Source organism: Vipera berus, assembly GCF_964194415.1.
Source record: "Vipera berus genome assembly, chromosome: W".
Classification (NCBI taxonomy): Eukaryota; Metazoa; Chordata; class Lepidosauria; order Squamata; family Viperidae; genus Vipera; species Vipera berus.
Window position 1 is genome coordinate 75121936 of NC_138210.1, and position 19998 is coordinate 75141933.

At 52.6% G+C, this 19998-nt stretch overlaps 1 protein-coding gene across 2 annotated transcripts; it reads left to right on the forward strand.

Annotated features, from left to right (window-relative positions):
- Positions 1-5402: 5402 nt before the first annotated feature.
- Positions 5403-18714, forward strand: LOC308676697 (eukaryotic translation initiation factor 5A-1). 2 transcript variants are annotated; one of them, XM_081342691.1, is made up of 6 exons: positions 5403-5596; positions 10536-10726; positions 15913-16017; positions 16173-16304; positions 16954-17028; positions 17159-18714. In XM_081342691.1, exons 2-5 carry the CDS (start codon positions 10562-10564, stop codon positions 17014-17016), a joined length of 465 nt encoding a protein of 154 aa, XP_081198817.1. In that variant the 5' UTR covers positions 5403-5596; positions 10536-10561; the 3' UTR covers positions 17017-17028; positions 17159-18714. The 2 variants fall into 2 exon arrangements, with proteins under 2 accessions (XP_081198817.1, XP_081198818.1); XM_081342692.1 differs by lacking the exon at positions 5403-5596 and adding an exon at positions 7887-7999.
- Positions 18715-19998: the final 1284 nt, after the last annotated feature.

Here is a 19998-nt window from a genome sequence, read left to right on the forward strand (position 1 = left end):
GTGTATCGTAATCTCCTTTGGGGCTATTTTGGCCAGGTAAAAGTCCAGCAAGCTTGTTTGTCTGGATAACCATTAACCCAAGAAGGTGTGGTGTTCCCTGAGCAAGGGAAAAAATAAATAGAAAAGCAGCCTTGGGGTTGCTGGCTGGTCAGTTGAGGACGTTATTATTAAGTAGATGATTTAATATGGTGGGAAATAGAACAAGATTACATTCAAATAGATAAAAGGCATATTTTGGATACTATAGTTTGTTATGAAGTGAGATAAGGGAAATCTTCGTTACCCAAAATCTGAAAATGATGGATATCAAAGGTTAAATTGGAATATTGACCAGAAACTAAAAATTATGTAAAATTAATAACAGGGTATATGGATCCTTTACGAAGACTGAATGTAATTATATGCTTAAGCTAAAAATTTATTGGATCAATGTAATAATGATGTTTTTACTGAGTTGATATAATTAGACATGTACTAGCAGGGGGTTGGACTAGATGACCTCCAAGATGCCTTCCAACATCATCATCATCATCATTATTATTATTATTATTATTATTATTATTATTATTATTATTATTATTATTATTATTATTATTATTCATCTGATGGTGTAACCTGAGATTTGCACATAAAAATTTTGTTACTGAACTATTGACTAACCCAGTCACCACGTTGCTTTTTAAACGCTCAAATGTAAAATTGGAAAATTAATAAAAAAATTAATAAAATATTGTGTGTGTGTGTGTAAAAAAAAAGTTGCTGATGTTGTACGTTCCATTCGCACATTCAACGTGGGAATGGAGGTGCAGCTTTGCAACCCTTAACCTGGACGTTAAGCTCCCTTTGAGTTACCGAATGGGACTTACTTCTGTGTAGAGGTCGCCCTCAACTTACGACTGCAATTGGCCCCCAGATTTCTGTCGCTAAGGGAGACACTTGTTAAGGGAGCGTCGCCCTGTTTTACAACCTTCCTTGCCAGAGTTGCTAAGGGAATCGCTGCCATTCTTGAGCCACGCGGTTGTTAAGGGAATCTTTGCAGTTATTAAGTGGCTAACACGGTCGTTAAATGAGTCTGCCTTCTTCCCCACTGGCATTGCTCATCAGAAGGGCGCAAAAGGGGATCAGGTGACCCCTAGGAATGCTGCAACTGTTCCTTCCTCCTCTCCACAACCCCCACTCCTTTCTAGCCCTGATGTTGTTACCTAGCTGGGTCATGAAATGTCTGCAAGAAAAATGCCAAGCTCAGAGAGCACCAAGGACCCTACAGTCCTCCTTCCTTCCTTCCTTCCTTCCTTCCTTCCTTCCTTCCTTCCTTCCTTCCTTCCTTCCTTTCTTCCCTCCTTCCCTCCTTCCTTCCTTCCTTCCTTCCTTCCTTCCTTCCTTTCTTCCCTCCTTCCCTCCTTCCTTCCTTCCTTCCTTCCTTCCTTCCTTTCCTCCTTCCCTCCTTCCTTCCTTCCTTCCTTTCTTCCCTCCTTCCCTCCTTCCTTCCTTCCTTCCTTCCTTCCTTCCTTCCTTCCTTCCTTCCTTCCTTCCTTCCTTTCTTCCCTCCTTCCCTCCTTCCTTCCTTCCTTCCTTCCTTCCTTCCTTCCTTCCTTCCTTTCTTCCCTCCTTCCCTCCTTCCTTCCTTCCTTCCTTCCTTCCTTTCTTCCCTCCTTCCCTCCTTCCTTCCTTCCTTCCTTTCTTCCCTCCTTCCCTCCTTCCTTCCTTCCTTCCTTCCTTCCTTCCTTCCTTCCTTCCTTCCTTCCTTCCTTCCTTCCTTCCTTCCTGCACTGATGATGTTCCCTAGTTGGGTCAAGAAACGTCTGCAAGTAAAACACCGGCTCAGAGAGCACCGGCCCATCCCCTGGGGGTCGCCAGCCGACATTGTCTAGCCGACGGTACCCTGAGGAGGCCTTCTCTGTGTGAGCGCACTGGGTGATGGGAGATCGTTCCCGGCAGCAGATGGTCCTGCAAGTATCCCGGTCCTAAGCCATGTAGGGCTTTAAAGGTAAGTACCAGCACCTTAAATCTCACCCGGAGGACAACCGGTAACCAATGCAGCTCACGCAGGAGGGGGTGTAATATGGGAGTATCGGGATGCTCCCATCACAACCCGCGCGGCCGCATTCTGCACCAGCTGGAGCCTCCGGGTGGTCTTCAAGGGCAGCCCCATGTAGAGAGCATTGCAGTAATCTATACAGGAGGTAACGAGCGCGTGAGTGATCGTACGTAGAGCATCTCGGTCCAGATAGGGGCGCAACTGGCGCACCAGGCGAACCTGGGCGAATGCCACCCTGGCCACGACTCCTATATGATCTTCAGTTCTCCTCCTCTCCCTCCCCTTCTCCTTCCTCCTTGCAACCTCCCCTCCCTTCTGACACTGACGATGTTCCCTAGTTGGGTCAATAAACGTCTGCATGGAAAACACCGGGCTCAGAGAGCACCAAGGACCCCAGAGTTCAACTCAGCTGCACCCTGAGCTACCAATGTTCTCTTTATTTGAACCCACCACAAAGCCAGGATAGCTGGCTCAGGAATTCTGGGAGTTGAAGTCCATGAGTCATAAAAGAGCCAAGGTTGCCTACCCCTGGTGTAGGTTCTCCTGCTTGAGCAGGGGGCTGGACTAGAAGACCTCCAAGGTCCCTTCCAGCTCTATTCTATTCTGTTCTTCATATTTCTATTCTATTCTATTCTATTCTATTCTATTATTCTATTCTATTCTATTCTATTCTATTCTATTCTATTCTATTCTATTCTATTCTATTCTATTATTCTATTCTATTCTATTCTATTCTATTCTATTCTATTCTATTCTAAATTTTAAATTTTAAATTTTAAATTTTAAATTCTAAATTCTAAATTCTAAATTCTAAATTCTAGTTTGCATGGAATGGTAATTTGACTGTGATTTATTCACTTATCCCAATTCTGCTGGCCACATACAACGTACACTGAAGGTGCACACATGCACAAAGCGTGTTGGCAAAACATGCCAGTTCGGGGCTGGGTTTTGAGTGGTGGCTTGTAGTTTGTAGGGGGGTGGCTGGCACATTCTGCCCTCTGCTGTCCAAACAGACACTCTGCACACTCTAGGCTGGTCCTGGTTTTCTGCCTGCACTTTTGACATGCTCCATTGTTTGGAGGGGCAACAGGGTGAGAATGAAGACGCGGCCTGGCCCGTGGCGCCACGGAGTGTCTTGGTATAGAAGCAACATGTTCACCGTGCCAAAGACAATTTCATTTATTACATTTTTCTGAAGTAAAGTAACTGAGAGGGGCGAGCATATCTAATTTTTTATTTATTTAGATTTATTTTTATTCTAGGTAGCCCTCAACTTACCAGAATTTGTTTAGGGACTGTTCGAAGTTACAACGGTATTGAAAAAAGGGGCTTACTACTATTTTTCACACTTATGACCGTTGCAGCACCTCCATGGTGAGATCAAAATTCGGATGATTGGCAACTGACTCATATTTATGACGATCGCAGTGTCCCGGGGTCACGTGATCATGTTTTGCGACCTTCTGACAAGCCAAGTCAATGGGGGAAGCCAGATTCACTTAACAACTGGCTTATTAACTTATCAACTGCAGTGACTCACTTAGCAACAGAGGTTTTGGGCTCCGTTGCGGTCGTTCAATGAAGAAATGACCAGTGTTTGGCTGCCAGAAATGAAATAAAAAATATATGTGTTTGCAACTCAGGCAGCACCCCATGGTGAGATCAAAATTCGGATGATTGGCAACTGACTCATATTTATGACGGTCGCAGTGTCAGGACATATTTATGACAGTCGCAGTGTCAGGACACAGTGTCTAGTCCAACCCCTGGTCAGGCAGAAACCCTATAGTGTTTCCTGCCTGAGCAGGGGGTTGGACTAGATGACCTCCAAGGTCCCTTCCAACATTATGATGATGACGATGATGATGATGGCTTATAATCTTCTGATTAAGATTTCAGATTTTGCTTTCCGTGTTCTGCATTTTTTTGCCCCGGCAGTCTTTTTTTTTTACCGAAACACGACGCCAACATGCCATAGGATAAACAGATGAATATTTATTTAGAGGAATATAAAATAAAATATTTATTTAGAGAATTTATAGGGAAGCCCTGCGCTCTCTCTGAATGACTATGGGCGCTTCACAAAAAAGTAAAAAGCCCAATAGACAAACAGTTAAAAAAAAGTACCCTCCCCTCCCTGGCGACAATCAAATAATTGAGTGGTCTATTTTCCCCACAACAACCCTGCGAGGCGGGCCAGCCTGGGTGAACATGGCCCAAATGAAGCTTGATTTTGGGGGGGGAGGGGAGGAAGAGGAGGGGCATGGGGCAAAGGGCGAGACCCCTGCCCATCTGGAGGGTAACAAGGGTGACTGGGGGGGGCAATATTTGCACCCTCACTCCCCCTCCTGGCCTCCAAAAGCTTTGGCTTCTCCTAGCCAGGATGCCACTCAGGTTGCTGATCCCATTGGTGGGCACGTGGTGGTGGTGGGGTTGTCCTCTGACTCCCAGCACCCTAATGCACGCCTTCGGCCGGGGAGCAAGGGCTTTGTAGTCCAGGCCCCCTCGAGAGCGGCAGCCGGGGCAGTAGGGGTCCAGGCCTAACTGGGTTCCAGAAATCCCTGTCAGGGATTCCCCCCCCATAAGGGATCCCCCCCGCCTCGCTGCCTCTCGGCCGGGAAGCATGGGATTTGGAGTCCAGGCTATCGGCAGGCACCGAGTTGGGTAAGGAAGGGTTGGCTGAAATCGTGACGGATCCGTGAGTTCGGTAACACGAAGCCTCGTTATTTTTCATCCCCAAAGTCCTAATTTTTTTTTTCCCCCTTCGGGATCGGCGTGGAGTAGAGGCCGCCGCCGTTGCCGTGGCAACCATGGGGGCCGCGGCCCGGGCAAGATGGCCTCCGAGGCCCGCGTGGTTAGGGGAAAAGTCTTTGGGCGTTGCCGCTCTGGGCCGCTCGCACGCACACTCGGTGGTACGGTGGAAGGGGGGGGCAGTCCGGCCTCCCGCAAGGCGAGGCACGCATGCGCCTTCGCGGCGTCCCCAAACGCCGCCAAACTCGAGTCGTGCGGGGCCTACGAGCATGCGTGGTCTCCAGCAAATGGCCGCGGGGGGGGGAGGGAAGAAGAAGGTCGCTCCTCGCGCCTGCGCGCTGCCTCAACCCAACCGCCCCCCCCCCGTCGGCCGGTGAAGTAGCAGGACGTTTCCTAGTTGGGATTCTTTCTTTTTTTTTTTTTTGAACGCATGCGCACCTGACGATTCGTGGTCTTTTTTTCTCTCTCTCCACCTCCCTTCCCTCACGGGCGTCGAGCATGCGCGCCGTTGGCTCCCCTCTCTCTCTCTCTCTCTCTCCACGCTGGGGAAACCGGCCGGGCTGCCCTTTCCGCGCAGGCGCCCGCGCCACCAGGCTCCTCCCCTTTTCCCCCCTCCCCTCCTGGCTTCGGGCTGGGCGTTCGTGGCCAGTGCGCGTGCGGCGACGGGGCGCGAGCGCGAAAAGGCGAGGGGGGGGCGGCGGCGGCGGCGGCGGCAGGCGATAAGTGCGCGTGCGCACTGCGGGCTGGGTTGCAGCAGGCAGCGGCGGCGGCGGCGGCGGCGGCGGCGGTTGAGCTCGCGGGCGGGTGAGTCGCTGAGGCGGCGCGGGGGGGGAGGGAGGGGCGGGGAAGGAGGGGGGAGGGGGCCGCTGCGAGCGCGAAGCCCCCCCCCTCCGCCGCACCAGCCAGCGGCGGCGGAAGAAGAAGAAGAAGAAGCCGCCGCCGCCGCCGCCGCCGCTCGCGTGGTGCGGAGCCAGGCCGGGCCTTGCGCTGGGCGGGGGGGGGCTTCTTCTTCTTCTTCCGGGGAGGAAAGTCGGCGGGGTCCACGTGTGCGGGCTGAGCGGGCCCCGCCGCGCCTGATGGGCGCTGGAGTCCCGCAGGGCCCGGGGGAGAGGGGGAGGGGGTCGAAAGGGGTGGGTGGAGGGGGGGCTGCTTCCTTTCCCCCCCCCTGGGAGGGGGCTGCTGAAGCTGTCCTGGCTTGAACCCGGGGGGGGGTCCTGATTGGAGGCGCCCCCTCCCCCAAGACTCGGGGCTGGGGGAAAGGCACCCAGGGGGAGGGAGGGGGGTTCAGGGTCAAACCCCCCCCTCCTCCCGCCCCCAGACCCAAATAGGGCTGAACACAGTTGTGCCCCCCCAGGCTGGCACCCTTTGCACAATGTTCAACCCTGGCAAAGCTGCTTCTCTCTCCTTTTTTCCCCCTTTCTTTTTCTTCCCCCCCACCCCTCTTGGGGGCTTGTGCAAACCCACCCCCCCCCCCCAAAAAATAGGCGAATTCCGACGGCCAGTGGAGCCGGTTGTGTGACTTAACTGGGGGGGGGTGGGGGAGGGAAGGGGGAAAAAGCACATGGTTGCCCTTTAAAGGGAAGGCTTGCCAGGCCCCTCCCCTGACTTAGGGGCGAGGGGAGCCCGGCGGGTGGGTGGGGGTCTTTGCACTTGGGGAGGGGCCTGCCTTTGGCAACTTGGGAGTCAAGCCCTTGGGGGGGGACAGGTGACTCTTTTTTTTTTGGTGTGTGTGTGTGTGGGGGGGGGAAACAGGAGCAGAACTTCTGGATTGGGGGGGGGAAGACGCTGGCGGAAAAGAACAAAAGGGCGACCGCTGGATTCGAACTTTTCCTCCAGGCTGCCACCACAAGCCTTTTGAGGCTTTCCCCCCCCCTTCTTTTCTTTCTTTTTCTTTTTCTTTTTAAAGACTTGTGGACTTCAACTCCCAGAATTCCCCCCCAGCCCGGCAATTCCGGGAGTTGAAGTCCAAGCAAAGCGGCCAAGGTTGGTTTCAAAACGTTCCAAAAAATCGCCTCGGACGGGGCATTTCCACCCCCCCCCCACACACACACCCCGCTCCGCCCCGTGGGGATTGTTCAGCGCAACACACGCGTGCCCTTGGCGGGACGCCTGTTACCTCCACGGCTACCTAGATCAGGTGAGGAGGGGTCCTTTTCTCTTATCCCCCCCCCCCGCCCCCAGATAGATGGCCTCGGAGGGACCCCCTTGGAGGAAGGGAGCTGGATTCGAACTTTTTAGGCGCGGGGCGAGCAGGATCTTCTCCTGGGGAGCACATGTGCAGAAGCCTCTCCCGGACACACTCGGCACCCCCAAGATTTGGTGGGGGTGGATAGAGGGGGCCCCTTCCTCCTAAATGGGGCTGCTTTTTTCCTTCCTACCCCCTTCTCCCCAACCTCCCAGCCGGTCACGTGGGGGAGCCTGGCTCTCCGCAGTGGCAGCTTAGCTGAATCATGCTTGGGGTTGGCAAGAGCCGAGGGGAGGAGGCTCCCTCCAGACATGTGGACCCGAAGGCCTCGCTCTCCTCCTCCTCCCTTTCTCTCCTTCTCTCTCTCCCGCTCTCTTCTCCCTAGCAAAGTGGGCGCAAACTTCCTGCCTGCCTCCTTCAGCGGCGCCCTCCTTCTTTCTTCCCTTGGCTGCTGGGCTGCAGCACACAAAATCGGAAGCACGTGGCCCTCGCCGTGGCGGGCGGCCGTAGCAGCAGCCGGGCCTCTCCAGCTTGGCAGAGAGATGGCTGCCGCCGCCACCTCCGCCGCTTGTGACGGCCTTTAAGAGGAGCCGCTGTCAGTCCCCGCGGAGCCTCATCTGGCAGGTCGGGGTAGCTTTTGCAGGAGAGGGGGCGCTGGATCTCTTGCAAGGGTGGGTGGGTGAGCGGGTTAGGGTTTAATGAGTGCTTTGGGGGGGGGCTTCTTGGCCCGGCAGTGGGGTGTGGGTCAGGCGCAGAGGAAGGAGCCAGCAGCTGTGTCTGCAGCCACCTCGTGCCCTCTCTCGGCTTTGTCCCTTAAGGCTAGGGGGAGCCTCCTGCAAGCGCCTCCTTGGACAGAGGGGGGGGGCAAATGGAGTCTTTCCAGCTGTGGTGTATCCCCTTCCCTCGCAGGACCACCCCTCCCCATGCCCCTCTTTTTATCCGACTTTTCCGCGGAGGGGCTCTCCGGAGATCTGCCACGGGCCACCAGAGCATGCCTAGGGTTAAAACGCCTTCCCAGAAGGGTAGGTCTGGCTTTATTTGTCCCCCCCTCCCAACAGTTGGGGTGCTGGGGGGGGCCCTTCAAATTCTACCATCCGTTTACCCTTAGATCTTGAAAGCCTCGGGGAAGATTTGTTTGCTTGATGAAGCCGGTTGGGAAGGCGGATTTGTTTCCCCCCCCCTTTTGTGAAGGAGCAAAGCGGTCTCCTCGGGGGCGTCAAGCCTCGGTCTTTTGCTAAACCTAAGTTGGAAGTTTATTCTTTTCTTTTTAAAAAAACCCCCGCAAAACCCCAGGCTGAATGAGCTTTCTCTGAAACCCGGTTTGGCAGAGCAGCACGGGCAGTGCCAGATTTTAAAAACGGGACGTTTTGGAAGAATATTTGACCGAAATTGCTCCTTTGGATTCAACGGGGCCTCCCGGCGTCTAGAATCCGGCGCTTGGGAGCCGTCGGTGTAAACCCTTATCCATTTCATCTGGGGAGCAGGAGGAGATCCTAAAATAGAGCCTGCAGGGAGAGTCCGCAAAGGGGAAGGTGTGGTTGAAGTTTTCTGGCTTGATCTTTGCCAAATCTTGGGCTAAGGGCTGGCACGGAAAAGCAATCTTGAAAGCTGATTGCGAAGTGAACTGGGTGGGAGCTGCGGAGGAAGTCAGTAGTGGGAAGAAATGTCTGTGGAGATTCTCCGTCCTCCGGGTCGCCGTTGTCTCTAAAGTGGCTTTTTTCCCCCCAAAAGGCAGCTGGACTACAGGACTTACAGCACTTTGTTTGGGGACCCTTCCGTTTTTCACATTTGCGACTGTTGTGGCGTCCCTGCGCTCACGAGATCAAAATTCAGGCCTCTGGGCAATTGGGGTTCAGCTTTATGACGGTCGCAGCGTCCCGTGTGTCTGTGTGTGTGTGTGTGTGTGTGTGTGTGTGTGTGAGTGAGTGATGTGATCCCCTTTTGCGACCTTCTGACAAGCAAAGTCCATGGGGGGAAGCCTGGTTGAGTTGAGTCGCCGTGTTCCTAACGCAACAACTGCAACGAGTGGCTTTATCGCTGTGGCGGGAAAGGTCGTCAAAGGGGGCAAAATTGACTTAACCAAAGGCCTTAACAACGGGAATTTGGGGTGCAAGTGTGGTATGTCGTAAGGTCTTCTAATCCAGCCCCCCCTGCTCAAATATACTGTCCCAGGCAAATGGTTATGCAAAAGGCTTCAGTGTTGGAGCACCCACAACTTCTGGTGGCAGGCTGTTCCACTGGTTAATTCTTCTAAATTCCTCCTCAGTTCCAGGTTGCTTCTCTCCTTGATTAGTTTCCATCCGTTGCTTCTGGTCCTGCCTTCTTCAGGCGCTTTGGAGAATAGCTTGACTCCCTCTTCTTTGGGGCAGCCCCTGAGATACTGGAATGCTGCTATCATGTCCCCCCTTTGTCCTTCTCTTCATTAAACTGGACTTTCCCAATTCCAGCCACCGTTCCTTGTGTGTTTTATCCTCCAATCCCCTGATCCTCTTCGTTGCTCTTCTCTGCACTCTTTCCAGAGTCTCCACCTCTTTTTTTTTACACCGTGGTGAGCAAAACTACTACTTTGGGGCAGCCCCTCAAATACGGGAACGCTGCTATCAAGATATCCCAGTCCTTTTCTTCCATCATAGTCGTAATAGCAGAGACGGAAGGGACTTTGGAGGTCTTCTAGTCCAGCCCCCTGCTTGGGCAGGAAACCCCGTGTGCCCTTTTCTTTGAAGACATTTTGCTTCTCCCGCAAGAAGCTTCTTCAGCTCTGGCTGGACAGTGGGGAATGGAAGTCAGAGCTGAGAGAGCTTCTCGGAGGAGAAGCGAAACGTCTTCAAAGAAAAAAAAGGGGGGGGGAAGGCACCTTTGGGAGCTCATTGTGCAGTTTAGCCTCCGGACCCTTTATATCGGGGTTTTTTCAAACTTGGCTCTTTGATGGCTGGTGGACTTCAACTCCCAGAATTCCGTGCCTGGCTGAGGAATTCTGGGAATTTTATTTTTATTTTAATTTTATTTTAATTCCATTTATATCCCGCCCTTCTCCGAAGACTCAGGGTGGCTTACAAGCTTAGCAGTAGCCTTCATTCTATGTATATGCCTGCTTATTAGGCATATATGAAGTCCACAAGTCGTCAAAGGGTCATAGTTCCCTCACGCTGGCTGAGGAATTCTGGGAGTTGCAAGTCCACAAGTCGTCAAAGGGTCATAGTTCCCTCACGCTGGCTGAGGAATTCTGGGAGTTGAAGTCCACCAGTGACCAAAGGCCAGGTCTGAAGACCCCTTGCTTTTTATATGCATCCCAGGGCATCGTCCTGCGTTTTTACCTTTCCTTTCCCAGCTCCTGCAGCTTTGCGATTGGCGGGTGTGCTTGTGACGTGCCACCTGGCGGGTATGGAAACTTCCCGTGGGCGTGTGTCTCCTCCTAGGCCTTGGAGAGGTTGCTGTGTCCTAGGTTGCCGCCTCCTTCTCCCCCCCTGCCCCCCCCCACAGGGTTTGTCTCGTTCCAGCTGGCCGGACTGGTTCCTGACCCTCCCTCTCTTTTTCTCTCTCCTCCTCCTCCTCGACCAGCGGTTTCCCACAACACCTGATCCACCATGGCTGATGACCTCGACTTTGAGACCGGCGATGCCGGCGCCTCCGCCACCTTCCCCATGCAATGCTCCGCCCTCCGCAAGAACGGCTTTGTGGTGCTCAAGGGCCGTCCCTGCAAGATTGTGGAAATGTCCACTTCGAAGACGGGCAAGCACGGCCACGCCAAAGTAAGTGCCCGGCAAGGGGGCGGGGTGGGGTGAGGGAGGAGGCTTGGTCGTCTGTGGTGGGAGGGGTTTTTTTTCTCGGGGACGCTCCTGGTTGCGCCTGGGTTTGCGTGCATCCAATGGGCATTGAGGGGCATTTCCACCCTTGCTCTCTCTCTCTCTCTCTCTCTCTCTCTGTATGTGTGTGTGTGTCCCCCATTGGGCAGCTGGCCAGATAGAGGGTGAGGATGAGCAGGACCCCCGGGGTCTTTGGTGCTTTCTCTGATCTTCGTTTTTCCTTGCAGATGTTCCCATGGCCCTACTAGGGAACGTCATCTGGGCTAGGAGGGGTTTGCAGAGGGGGAGAGGAGGAGGACTGTGGGGTCCTTGGTGGTCTCTGAGCTGGGTGGTTTCCTTGCAGGCATTTCATGACCCAACTAGGGAACGTCATCAGTGCTAGAAGCGAGGAGGGATTTGTTGAGTGGAGGGAGGAGGAGGAGGAGGAGGAGGAGGCAGAGGAGGGAAGGAAGAAGGGGTCTTGTGGGTAACATCAGTGCTAGTAGGGAGTGGGGTTTGTTTGGAGGAGGAGGACTGTGGGGTCCTTGGTGCTGTTTCCTTGCAAGCGTTTCATGACAGTTGTGGCTCCTTCCTTCGCTTACGGAGCTGGAGGGGCTAAGCTCAGGACCCTAAGATTCTGAACGTTACGGAAATTGGGGTACAGGAGTTGGGCGGTTATCCGAATGGGGCAATTAAAAGTTGCCCGCAACGGTTGCCTGTTACTTGAACTCTTAACTTTCTTCATAATTAAATCTTCCTGGCCCTGGTGATCCATGAACTTATTGGTAATCCTGGACTTAACAACAAGTCCTTTAAACGGCACTGGAAAAGAGTGGCTTATGATCGTTTTTTCACACTTACGACCGTCACGGCCATCCCCCAGGATCGCCTGATCAGAATTCAGATGCTCGGCAACCGACTCACACTTACAACGGTCGCAGCGTCCCTGGGTGGGTCACGCGATCACCGTTTGCGACCTTCTGTCAAGCAAAGTCAAAGCCGGATTCCCTTAACCGTGTTGCTCGCTTAACGACTGTGGCGGAAAAGGTCGTACAATGGGGCAAAAATTCAACTGTCTTGCACAGCAGCAGGAATGTTGGTTGTAAGTGGAGGATTACCTGTAAGGAATATTCCAATAGCTTCTCAACGAGAGCAGAAGTCAAAATTTTAATTCCTTATCCAATTGTATCCAAGCATGTCTGGCCAGAGATATATAATATTAATAATAAAGTTGGACCTTGGAGGTCATCTAGTCCAACCCCCTGCTCAGGCAGGAAACCTTAGGCCATTTCAGACAAATGGCTGTCCAGTCTCTTCTTGAAAACTTAGTGTTGGAGCATTCACAGCTTCTGGAGGCAGGCGGTTCCACTGGTTAATTGTTCTAATTGTCAGGAAGTTTCCCCTTAGTTCCAGGTTGCTTCTCTCCATGATTAGTTTCCATCCGTTGCTTCTTGTCCTGCCTTCAGGCGCTTTGGAGAATAGCTTGACTGCCTCTTCTTTGGGGCAGCCCCTGAGATACTGGAAGGCTGCTATCGTGTCCCCCCTCGCCCTTCTCTTCATTAAACTTCTTGTTAGTTGCGAAGTCGTGTCCGACCCATCGCGACCCAATGGACAACATTCCTCCAGGCTTTCCTGTCCTCTACCATCTTCTGGAGTCCATTAAACCAGGGCTTTTCAACCAGAGGTGCGGGTACCACCTGTGGTCCGCTGGCACCTGGCAGGTGGTACGCGGCCATCCTAGAAAAGTGGTAGCGGGGGAGGGGAATGAGCTGAACCGGTGGCAGCACCGCACAAGCCTGAGCGAGAGACGGCTGGAGCTGCAGGGCTGTCAGGGCTCAGCGGAAGCACCGGGATCAGCGCCAGGATCCATCTGGAGCTCGGCACTGATCCTGGCGCTTCTGAGCCCAGAAGAAGTGCTGATCAGCTGAAATGTTGCAGCATCTCCAGGGTCTTGTGGTTTACATTCAGATGCTTGGCAACCGATTCATATTTATGACGGTCACAGTGTCCCTGGGCCATGTGAAGTGACCATAACCTGCTGCAACCACCCAGCAGATGGGGGGGGGGAAATAAAAACCAAACACCCCCCACCCCACCCCCGCTGCCAATCCTCAACAGAAATGCTCACAACGATGAAAACCTCGGCCAGGAGGAAGAGCGCCGCTGGGCAGGCAGGCAGGAGTCTCACTCGGCTGTGGCTCGGGGGGGCACTTTTTTCAGTGCCATTGTAACTTCGGACAGTCGCTAAGCGAACTGTTGTAAGTCGAGGACTACCTGTACTTCATCACTTTTTTCCCTTTTTCGGGGGGCAGGGGTCATCAAGTTGCCTTGCTAGGCAACTGGTGGTCCTCGGATGTCACCATATCCTACAGGTGGTACAATGGGTGAAAAGGTTGCAAAGCCTTGCATTAAACTAGCCATTAAACGAGACCTACCCAATTCCAGCCACCGTTCCTTGTACGTTTTAGCCTAATCCTCTTTGTTGCTCTCCTCTGCTGCTCTTAGCACAAAAGCCAGAATTTCTAATCCTAATTAAGGGCTTCACTTGGGCCCATCATCACAATAAAACAATGAATATTGCTTTTTTTTCCAACCCAGGAAAACCCCCCACACACACCCCCGTGCAGTAACTGGACATCGGGAAAATTAAAAACCCCAATTTTTTTTAGCGGACACCAGGAGCCTCAAAAGTTTCAGCTTCCTATTAAGAGTTCGGTCACTTAACCTGTCGATTGCTTTAAACCTTTTAAGTGGAATGGAGATTTTTTCCTCTTGAAACCTCGCATTTCTGGGTTTGGAGAAAAAAGTAATAATAAAAGTTGGAAGGGACCTTGGAGGTCATCTAGTCCAACCCCCTGCTCAGGCAGGGAACCCTAGGCCATTTCAGACAAAGGGCCCTCCAGTCTCTTCTTAAAAACTTCCAGTGTTGGAGCTAGTCTCAAATCTTTTTTTTTTTTTTTTTGGAGTCGTGAGTGTCCTTGGAAATTTGAGGAATTTCTTTGCATAGAGACAGCTGATCTGTCCCGAACTTTTTGAATGTGCCCAGAGGCAAAGCCTAACCCTTCAAACGCCAATCTGGTGATTTTAATTCTGTTCTCTATGTTTCAAGCTCGGTTTTCTTCTCCCCAATGGACCCACAGGCTGCAGGTGTCTTGTCTACGTGTTTGTGTGTGTGTTTGTGTGTGTGCGCGCGCGCGCGCCTGTCTGTCTCAGGATCTGTCTCTCAAGCACTAAGATGGGGGATGCCCAGACCCCCCCCCCTTTTATGACAAACGTAGGTGGTTAAGAAGTTTAATAAATTATTCAACTCCTATAGACGTCCTGGTCAAAAAAAATAAATTACAGTTCAAATGCTGAAAACTTTTAGAAACCAATTTAAACCTCTCCCCGCCTCCCGCCCCAAAAATCATTAGTATTGCTGAGAAAAAATTCTCAAATTCTCAAAATTAAAATTTTAATTTTAACTGGGGTTTTATTTGTTCAGGGACGGATATAATTTTTTTAATTGATTTTAACTTTTGTATTTCTGTTTTTAATCACCCTGTAAACCGCCCTGAGTCCTTCGGGAAAGGGCGGTATATAAATGTAATAAAATAAATAAATAAATAAAGTTTAGGAACAAAAACAAAAAAATGCTGGCACGCCACCGAAGCTTTCGCAGCACCCAACAGCTACTTTGTAATAACCCTTTCACGCTTTCAAACGTTCCCTTCTTTCGGAGATTAAATTTGTTAGTCTCTCTCTTTTTTTAACAAGTTTAAATCCTTGGAGGAGAAGCAATCTGGAGCACAAGCAGAAAGTCTCCCCCCCCCCCACAAACACACACACTTATCCCCAGGTCCTTTTGGAGTGGGGGGAGATGAGATGGCCCTAGAGACACACATTCCAGCCCCGTCGACTTTTTCAGATGCCCGGCGTTTCTTTCCTTGTTACGAAATTTTTATGGGCCACCCCGTCTCGTAGGCCGAGGTTCTGGCCGGCTCGCAACGTAAACTATCCGTTGTAAAATAACCCAGCAGGTGAAATCGCAAAGGAGCAAACCGGTTGCCCGGAGGCGGGATGGACTCCTGGGAATCGTAGCCCCTTCACCTTAAAGCTGGGGAGCGCCGCCGAGGGGGTGTGTGTGTCGCCCTTTGGGGGTGGGGGAGGAGAAGGGAGGGGCAGGACAGCTGAGACGGGGGTGCTGCGGCGGGAAAGGGGCTCCCTTGAGCTGCTTTGCCAGGCAGGGGTGGCTTCCTCCCCCTCCCACCTGAAAACCCCACTTCCCTCCGGCACTGATGCTGTTCCCTAGTTGGGTCATGAAACGTCTGCAAGGAAACCACCCAGCTCAGAGAGCTCCGAGGACCCCACAGTCCTTCCTTCCTTCCTTCCTTCCTTCCTTCCTTCCTTCCTTCCTTCCTTCCTTCCTTCCTTCCTTCCTTCCTTCCTTCCCTTTCCTTCTAGCACTGATGATGTTCCCTAGTTGGGTCATGAAACGTCTGCAAGGAAACCACCCAGCTCAGAGAGCTCCGAGGACCCCACAGTCCTTCCTTCCTTCCTTCCTTCCTTCCTTCCTTCCTTCCTTCCTTTCCTTCCTTCCTTCCTTCCTTCCTTCCTTCCTTCCTTCCTTCCTTCCTTCCTTCCTTCCTTCCTTCTAGCACTGATGCTGTTCCCTAGTTGGGTCATGAAACGTCTGCAAGGAAACCACCCAGCTCAGAGAGCTCCGAGGACCCCACAGTCCTTCCTTCCTTCCTTCCTTCCTTCCTTCCTTTCCTTCCTTCCTTCCTTCCTTCCTTCCTTCCTTCCTTCCTTCCTTCCTTCCTTCCTTCCTTCCTTCCTTCCTTCCTTCTAGCACTGATGCTGTTCCCTAGTTGGGTCATGAAACGTCTGCAAGGAAACCACCCAGCTCAGAGAGCTCCGAGGACCCCACAGTCCTTCCTTCCTTCCTTCCTTCCTTCCTTCCTTCCTTCCTTCCTTCCTTCCTTCCCTCCTTCTCTCCCTCCCTGATGCTGTTCCCTTGGGTCATGAAATGCCTGCAGGGAAACCACAAAGCTCAGAGAGCTCCGAGGACCCCACAGTCCTTCCTCCTCCTCCTCTCTCTCTCTCTGTCCCCCCCTGCCCCCCCCCCCCCGGCACAGTGCTGAGGCTGTTCTCTCCCTCCGCCGCAATCCTAGGTGCATCTGGTCGGCATAGACATCTTCACTGGGAAAAAATACGAAGATATCTGCCCCTCAACTCACAACATGGACGTGCCCAACATCAAGAGAAATGACTTCCAGGTAGGCCTTCGGGGGGGGGGCTGCGATCAGCCAGTGCCCCCCCCCTCCCCCGGGCGTCCCAGTGGGTGAAGGCGCCCCTTTCCCAGAGGGGGAGTTCCTTGGGGGCCGGTCTGCCGCCGCCGGGCCCTGCCCTGAGCGCCCTCCTTGCCTTGCAGCTGATCGGCATCCAGGACGGCTACCTGTCTCTGCTCCAGGACAGCGGGGACGTGCGCGAGGACCTGCGCCTGCCCGAGGGGGACCTGGGCAAGGAGATCGAGCAGAAGTACGAGAGCGGGGAGGAGATCCTGGTGAGAGAGAGGGGCCCGGGTGGACCCCCGCCCAGACGTGCCTGCGTGCCTGCGTGCGTGGGCACATGTATGTGGGTGTATTATATGTGTATACACACATTTTATATATGTGTATATGTATATGTGTATGTAATCCTTAAAAGTGTGTGTGTGTGTGTGTGTGTGTGTGTGTATGTATATATACACACACACATTTTATATATGCATGGGTATATGTATATATGTGTGTGTGTGTGTTTGTGTGTATAAAATCCTTAAAGCATGTGTGTGTATATGTGTGTATGGGTTGTATAGACACATTTTATATGTGTGCACACATTATATAGCGTGTGTGTGTATATACATGTATATGTGTGTGTATGTATGTATATGTATATATGTAATCCTTAAAGTGTGTGTGTGTGTGTGTGTGTGTACATGTGTTATAGATGTGTTATAAACAGTGCTGAGATACGAGGTCTTTCCCTGATCTTCCAAGCTGAGAAATTGAGCACAGCAGATCCAGCACTGAAAGACTCCTTGCTTTTGGGGGGCAGGGGGGGGAAATGCAGCAATTTGGGGCGAGGAAGCAGAGCAGGGACAACCCCCCCCAAAAAAGTTCTCCTCCTCACCTGGTCTCTTCCCCCCCCCCCGTCTCCCGTCCCCCCAGATCACCGTTCTGTCTGCAATGACCGAGGAAGCTGCTGTCGCTATCAAAGCCATGGCTAAATAAAAGGAACCACAGGTGAGTCCAGGTGTGTGGGGGGGGGGGTAGCAGGAGGGGGAGAGAGGGGGTTGCCCTCGGGTTCCTTTTCCTTGCGGGGGGGGCTCTTTAATCCCCCCTCCTCACCTCCCCCTTCCCCCCCACCCCACAGGCAACTGCCGCAGCCGCAACAACCTTGTCACGAATCAGAGAGGATCGCAACCCCGCAGACTGTCAGATTGGGCTCCGAACAACCCAAAATCTTGTCTTTTTTTTTTTTTTTTGGTTTTTTTGCCCCCCTCTCCCCCTCCCCCCTATCTTCCTCCTCCTCCTCCTCTTCCCCTTCCATCGAAACAAACGAACGCCCCCTCCCCTCCCTTTCGGATCCTCCCCCCTTTTGAATTAAAACGAAAGAAAACAAAGCTTTTTATTTTGTGGTCTTTTTACAAAAAAAAAAAAGAGAGAGCAAAAAACGAGGCATAGAAATTAATAAAAATAAATAAATCCCCCCCCACCCCCCAACGCCCCTCCAGAAGAGCCGGATGCTGATGTAATTATTTTTGTTTCCCCTCCCTTTTTTTGATTCTCCCACCGCCCCCCCTCCTCCGACCCCCCTTCCTCTGCCCTTTCCCCCCTCTCCCTTCCTCCTCCTCCTCCTCCTCCTCCTCCTCTCTCGGGTGCTAGTCACACTACAGCTGAGGCTTTTTTTCCGTGTTGTTTCCCCCCCCCCCGTTTCTGGCAAAAAAGGAGAAGTTTTGAGAAAATTTGCACTTAAAAAAAAAAGAGGAAAAAATATTTAAGCTTGCTAGAAGGAAGAATTGGGGTGGGGGGCTGGGGGCGGGGGAGAGAAGAAAACCACCCCGAGAGAATCTTTCGTTTTAACCCCCTTTTCTTTTTCTCTCCCCCCCCCTCTTCTTGTCGTTTTTTTCATCCTCCTTTCGCGAGAAGGCAGCGTTTGAGGAGGGGGGGCTGTGAAGCCACCCCCCCCACCCCCGGAGCCACCGGCCGAGCAAGACGCCGGTGGGCCTGTCTGCGCTCTGTCCCCCCCCCCGCCCCGTGAGCGTTTCTGTTGAGAGGGTTGGTGGGGGGGGCTGTTTTGATTTTTTTAAATTCCCCCCCCCCCACACACACACACACCTGTCTGCTGGGTTTTGGTCATTTCCCTCGTGCTGAGAGGTTACCCACCAAGTGCGTTATTTTTTGGGGAGGGGTGGGTGGGATCCCCACTCTGGTTGCTGAGCTCTGCTTAAACCCTCCTCCTCCTCGCTGGAGCCCCCGCCCTCTTTATCTGCAACGGCGGGGGGGCCGGGAGACCCTGGCCGGGCCTGGGAGGATGGGGATCTGCCCTCTGCGGAGTAAGGTTTAGGGTTACCCTGCTCCCTGTCAATCATGTTGGATTTCCTTTCCTCGCCCCCCCTTCCCCTCCCCCGTGCTTGTAGCTGCCTATGAGCCCCTCCTCCTCCTTGGGAGTTAGAAAGTCTCCAGCGTCCCTGAGCAGCCCCCCCCCCCCAAATGCTGGGTAACCGTCGCCACCCAAGAGCTGTTTTAAGGTTAGGGAATCGGGGGGGGGGCAGGGCGGGTAACCAACTAGCACCCCGAATGTCTCCTTGGTTCATATTTACTCTCCTCTGCTGTTCACAGGTCAAGCTGTGGCGCCCCCCCCTTTCCCCGCCCTGTTAATCCAACCCATTTGTTAATCAACCTCAATAAAAACAAGTTTAATATGAACGCCTGGCTCTGCCTGTGTCTGATTGCAATGGCGACTTTCGGGGTGTCTCCCTCCCTCCCTCTCTCCTTCCCTCTTCCTCTCCCCCTCTTTCCCTCCCTCTCCCTCCCTCTTTCCTTCTCCCTCCCCTTTTCCCTCTTTCCTCCCTCCTTCCCCTTCTCCCTCTTTCCCTCCCTCCCCCTCCCCTTCCTTCTCCCTTTCCCTCCCTCTCCTTCCCCTTTCCTCCCTCCTCTCTTTCCCTCCCTCCCCCTCCCCTTCCTTCTCCCTCCTTTCCTCCCTCCCTCCGTCCCCACCTCCCTCCCTCTTTCCCTCCCTCCCTCTCCCATCCCTTGCAAGGGGGCAGGAGGGGAGAAGCCTTGCTCTGGCTAGGGGAGGGGTCTCTGCCCAGACGCCCCAGGGGAGGAGACCCCGTATCTCAGCATCTTCAGGAAGGTCCACCTGTCCCAACAGGTAACATCATGGCCTTGATAATCCCACATCTTCCTCAGCAGGGTGGGCACCTATGAGCCCCTTTTACACCCTTGTGGACTTCAACTCCCAGAATTCCTGAGCCTTCACAGCTGGCTCAGGAATTCTGGGAGTTGGAAGTCCAGAGATTTTTTTGTTTTGTTTTGAGCCGTAGATTGTCCACACCTGAGCTAAAGGATGCTGAAGATGGTTAAACTGTCCATCCGGTGGAACCACCCAGATGCAGGTTAGCTCCACTTGGGATGGCTTCCGGAACAAACAAAACCTGGATTATCCTGGAAGATTTGGGGGGGAACTGTTATTTGATCAGTTGAAATGATTTCAATTGCAGACTGTTGGGTAAGCAGCACAGGGCTGTGAGGAGACAGCAGTGTTTCCCAGCCTTAAAAGATGTGTGGATTTCAATTCCCAGAATTCCCCTGAAGTTGACGGAATTAGTGTTTCTCAATCTTTTTAACACAGGGGTCTTCAAATGTGGCCCTTTTATGACTTGCGGACTTCAACTCCCAGAATGAAAACCCCTGCTCTAGATCAATGTTTCTCAACCGTGTCCCCTTGGAGATGGGTGGACTTCAACTCCCAGAATTCCCCAGCCAGCAAGGTTTTAAGAACAAATGGGCCTACACTACCTTTATTGCTGTTTTTTTTAAAGCTAACTTTCTTAATAGATGGTGGGAATGCAGTAGACATAATATATCTTATCAGCAAAGTGAAAAACGAAACAAAACCCTGACAAGCTACGTTAATAAGTGAGTTAAAAGGTGGGATAGACGGCACGACAAAAGAGAGATCGATCTGCCGGCTAGGGGATTCTGGGA

Bases quoted from the DNA above. Each gene is read 5' to 3' on its own strand.
- LOC308676697 (XM_081342691.1), top strand. From the start codon at position 10,562: ATGGCTGATGACCTCGACTTTGAGACCGGCGATGCCGGCGCCTCCGCC. The intron at 16,018-16,172 runs GTAGGCCTTCGG...CTTGCCTTGCAG, and splicing joins TCAAGAGAAATGACTTCCAG to CTGATCGGCATCCAGGACGG. The intron at 16,305-16,953 runs GTGAGAGAGAGG...CCGTCCCCCCAG, and splicing joins AGAGCGGGGAGGAGATCCTG to ATCACCGTTCTGTCTGCAAT.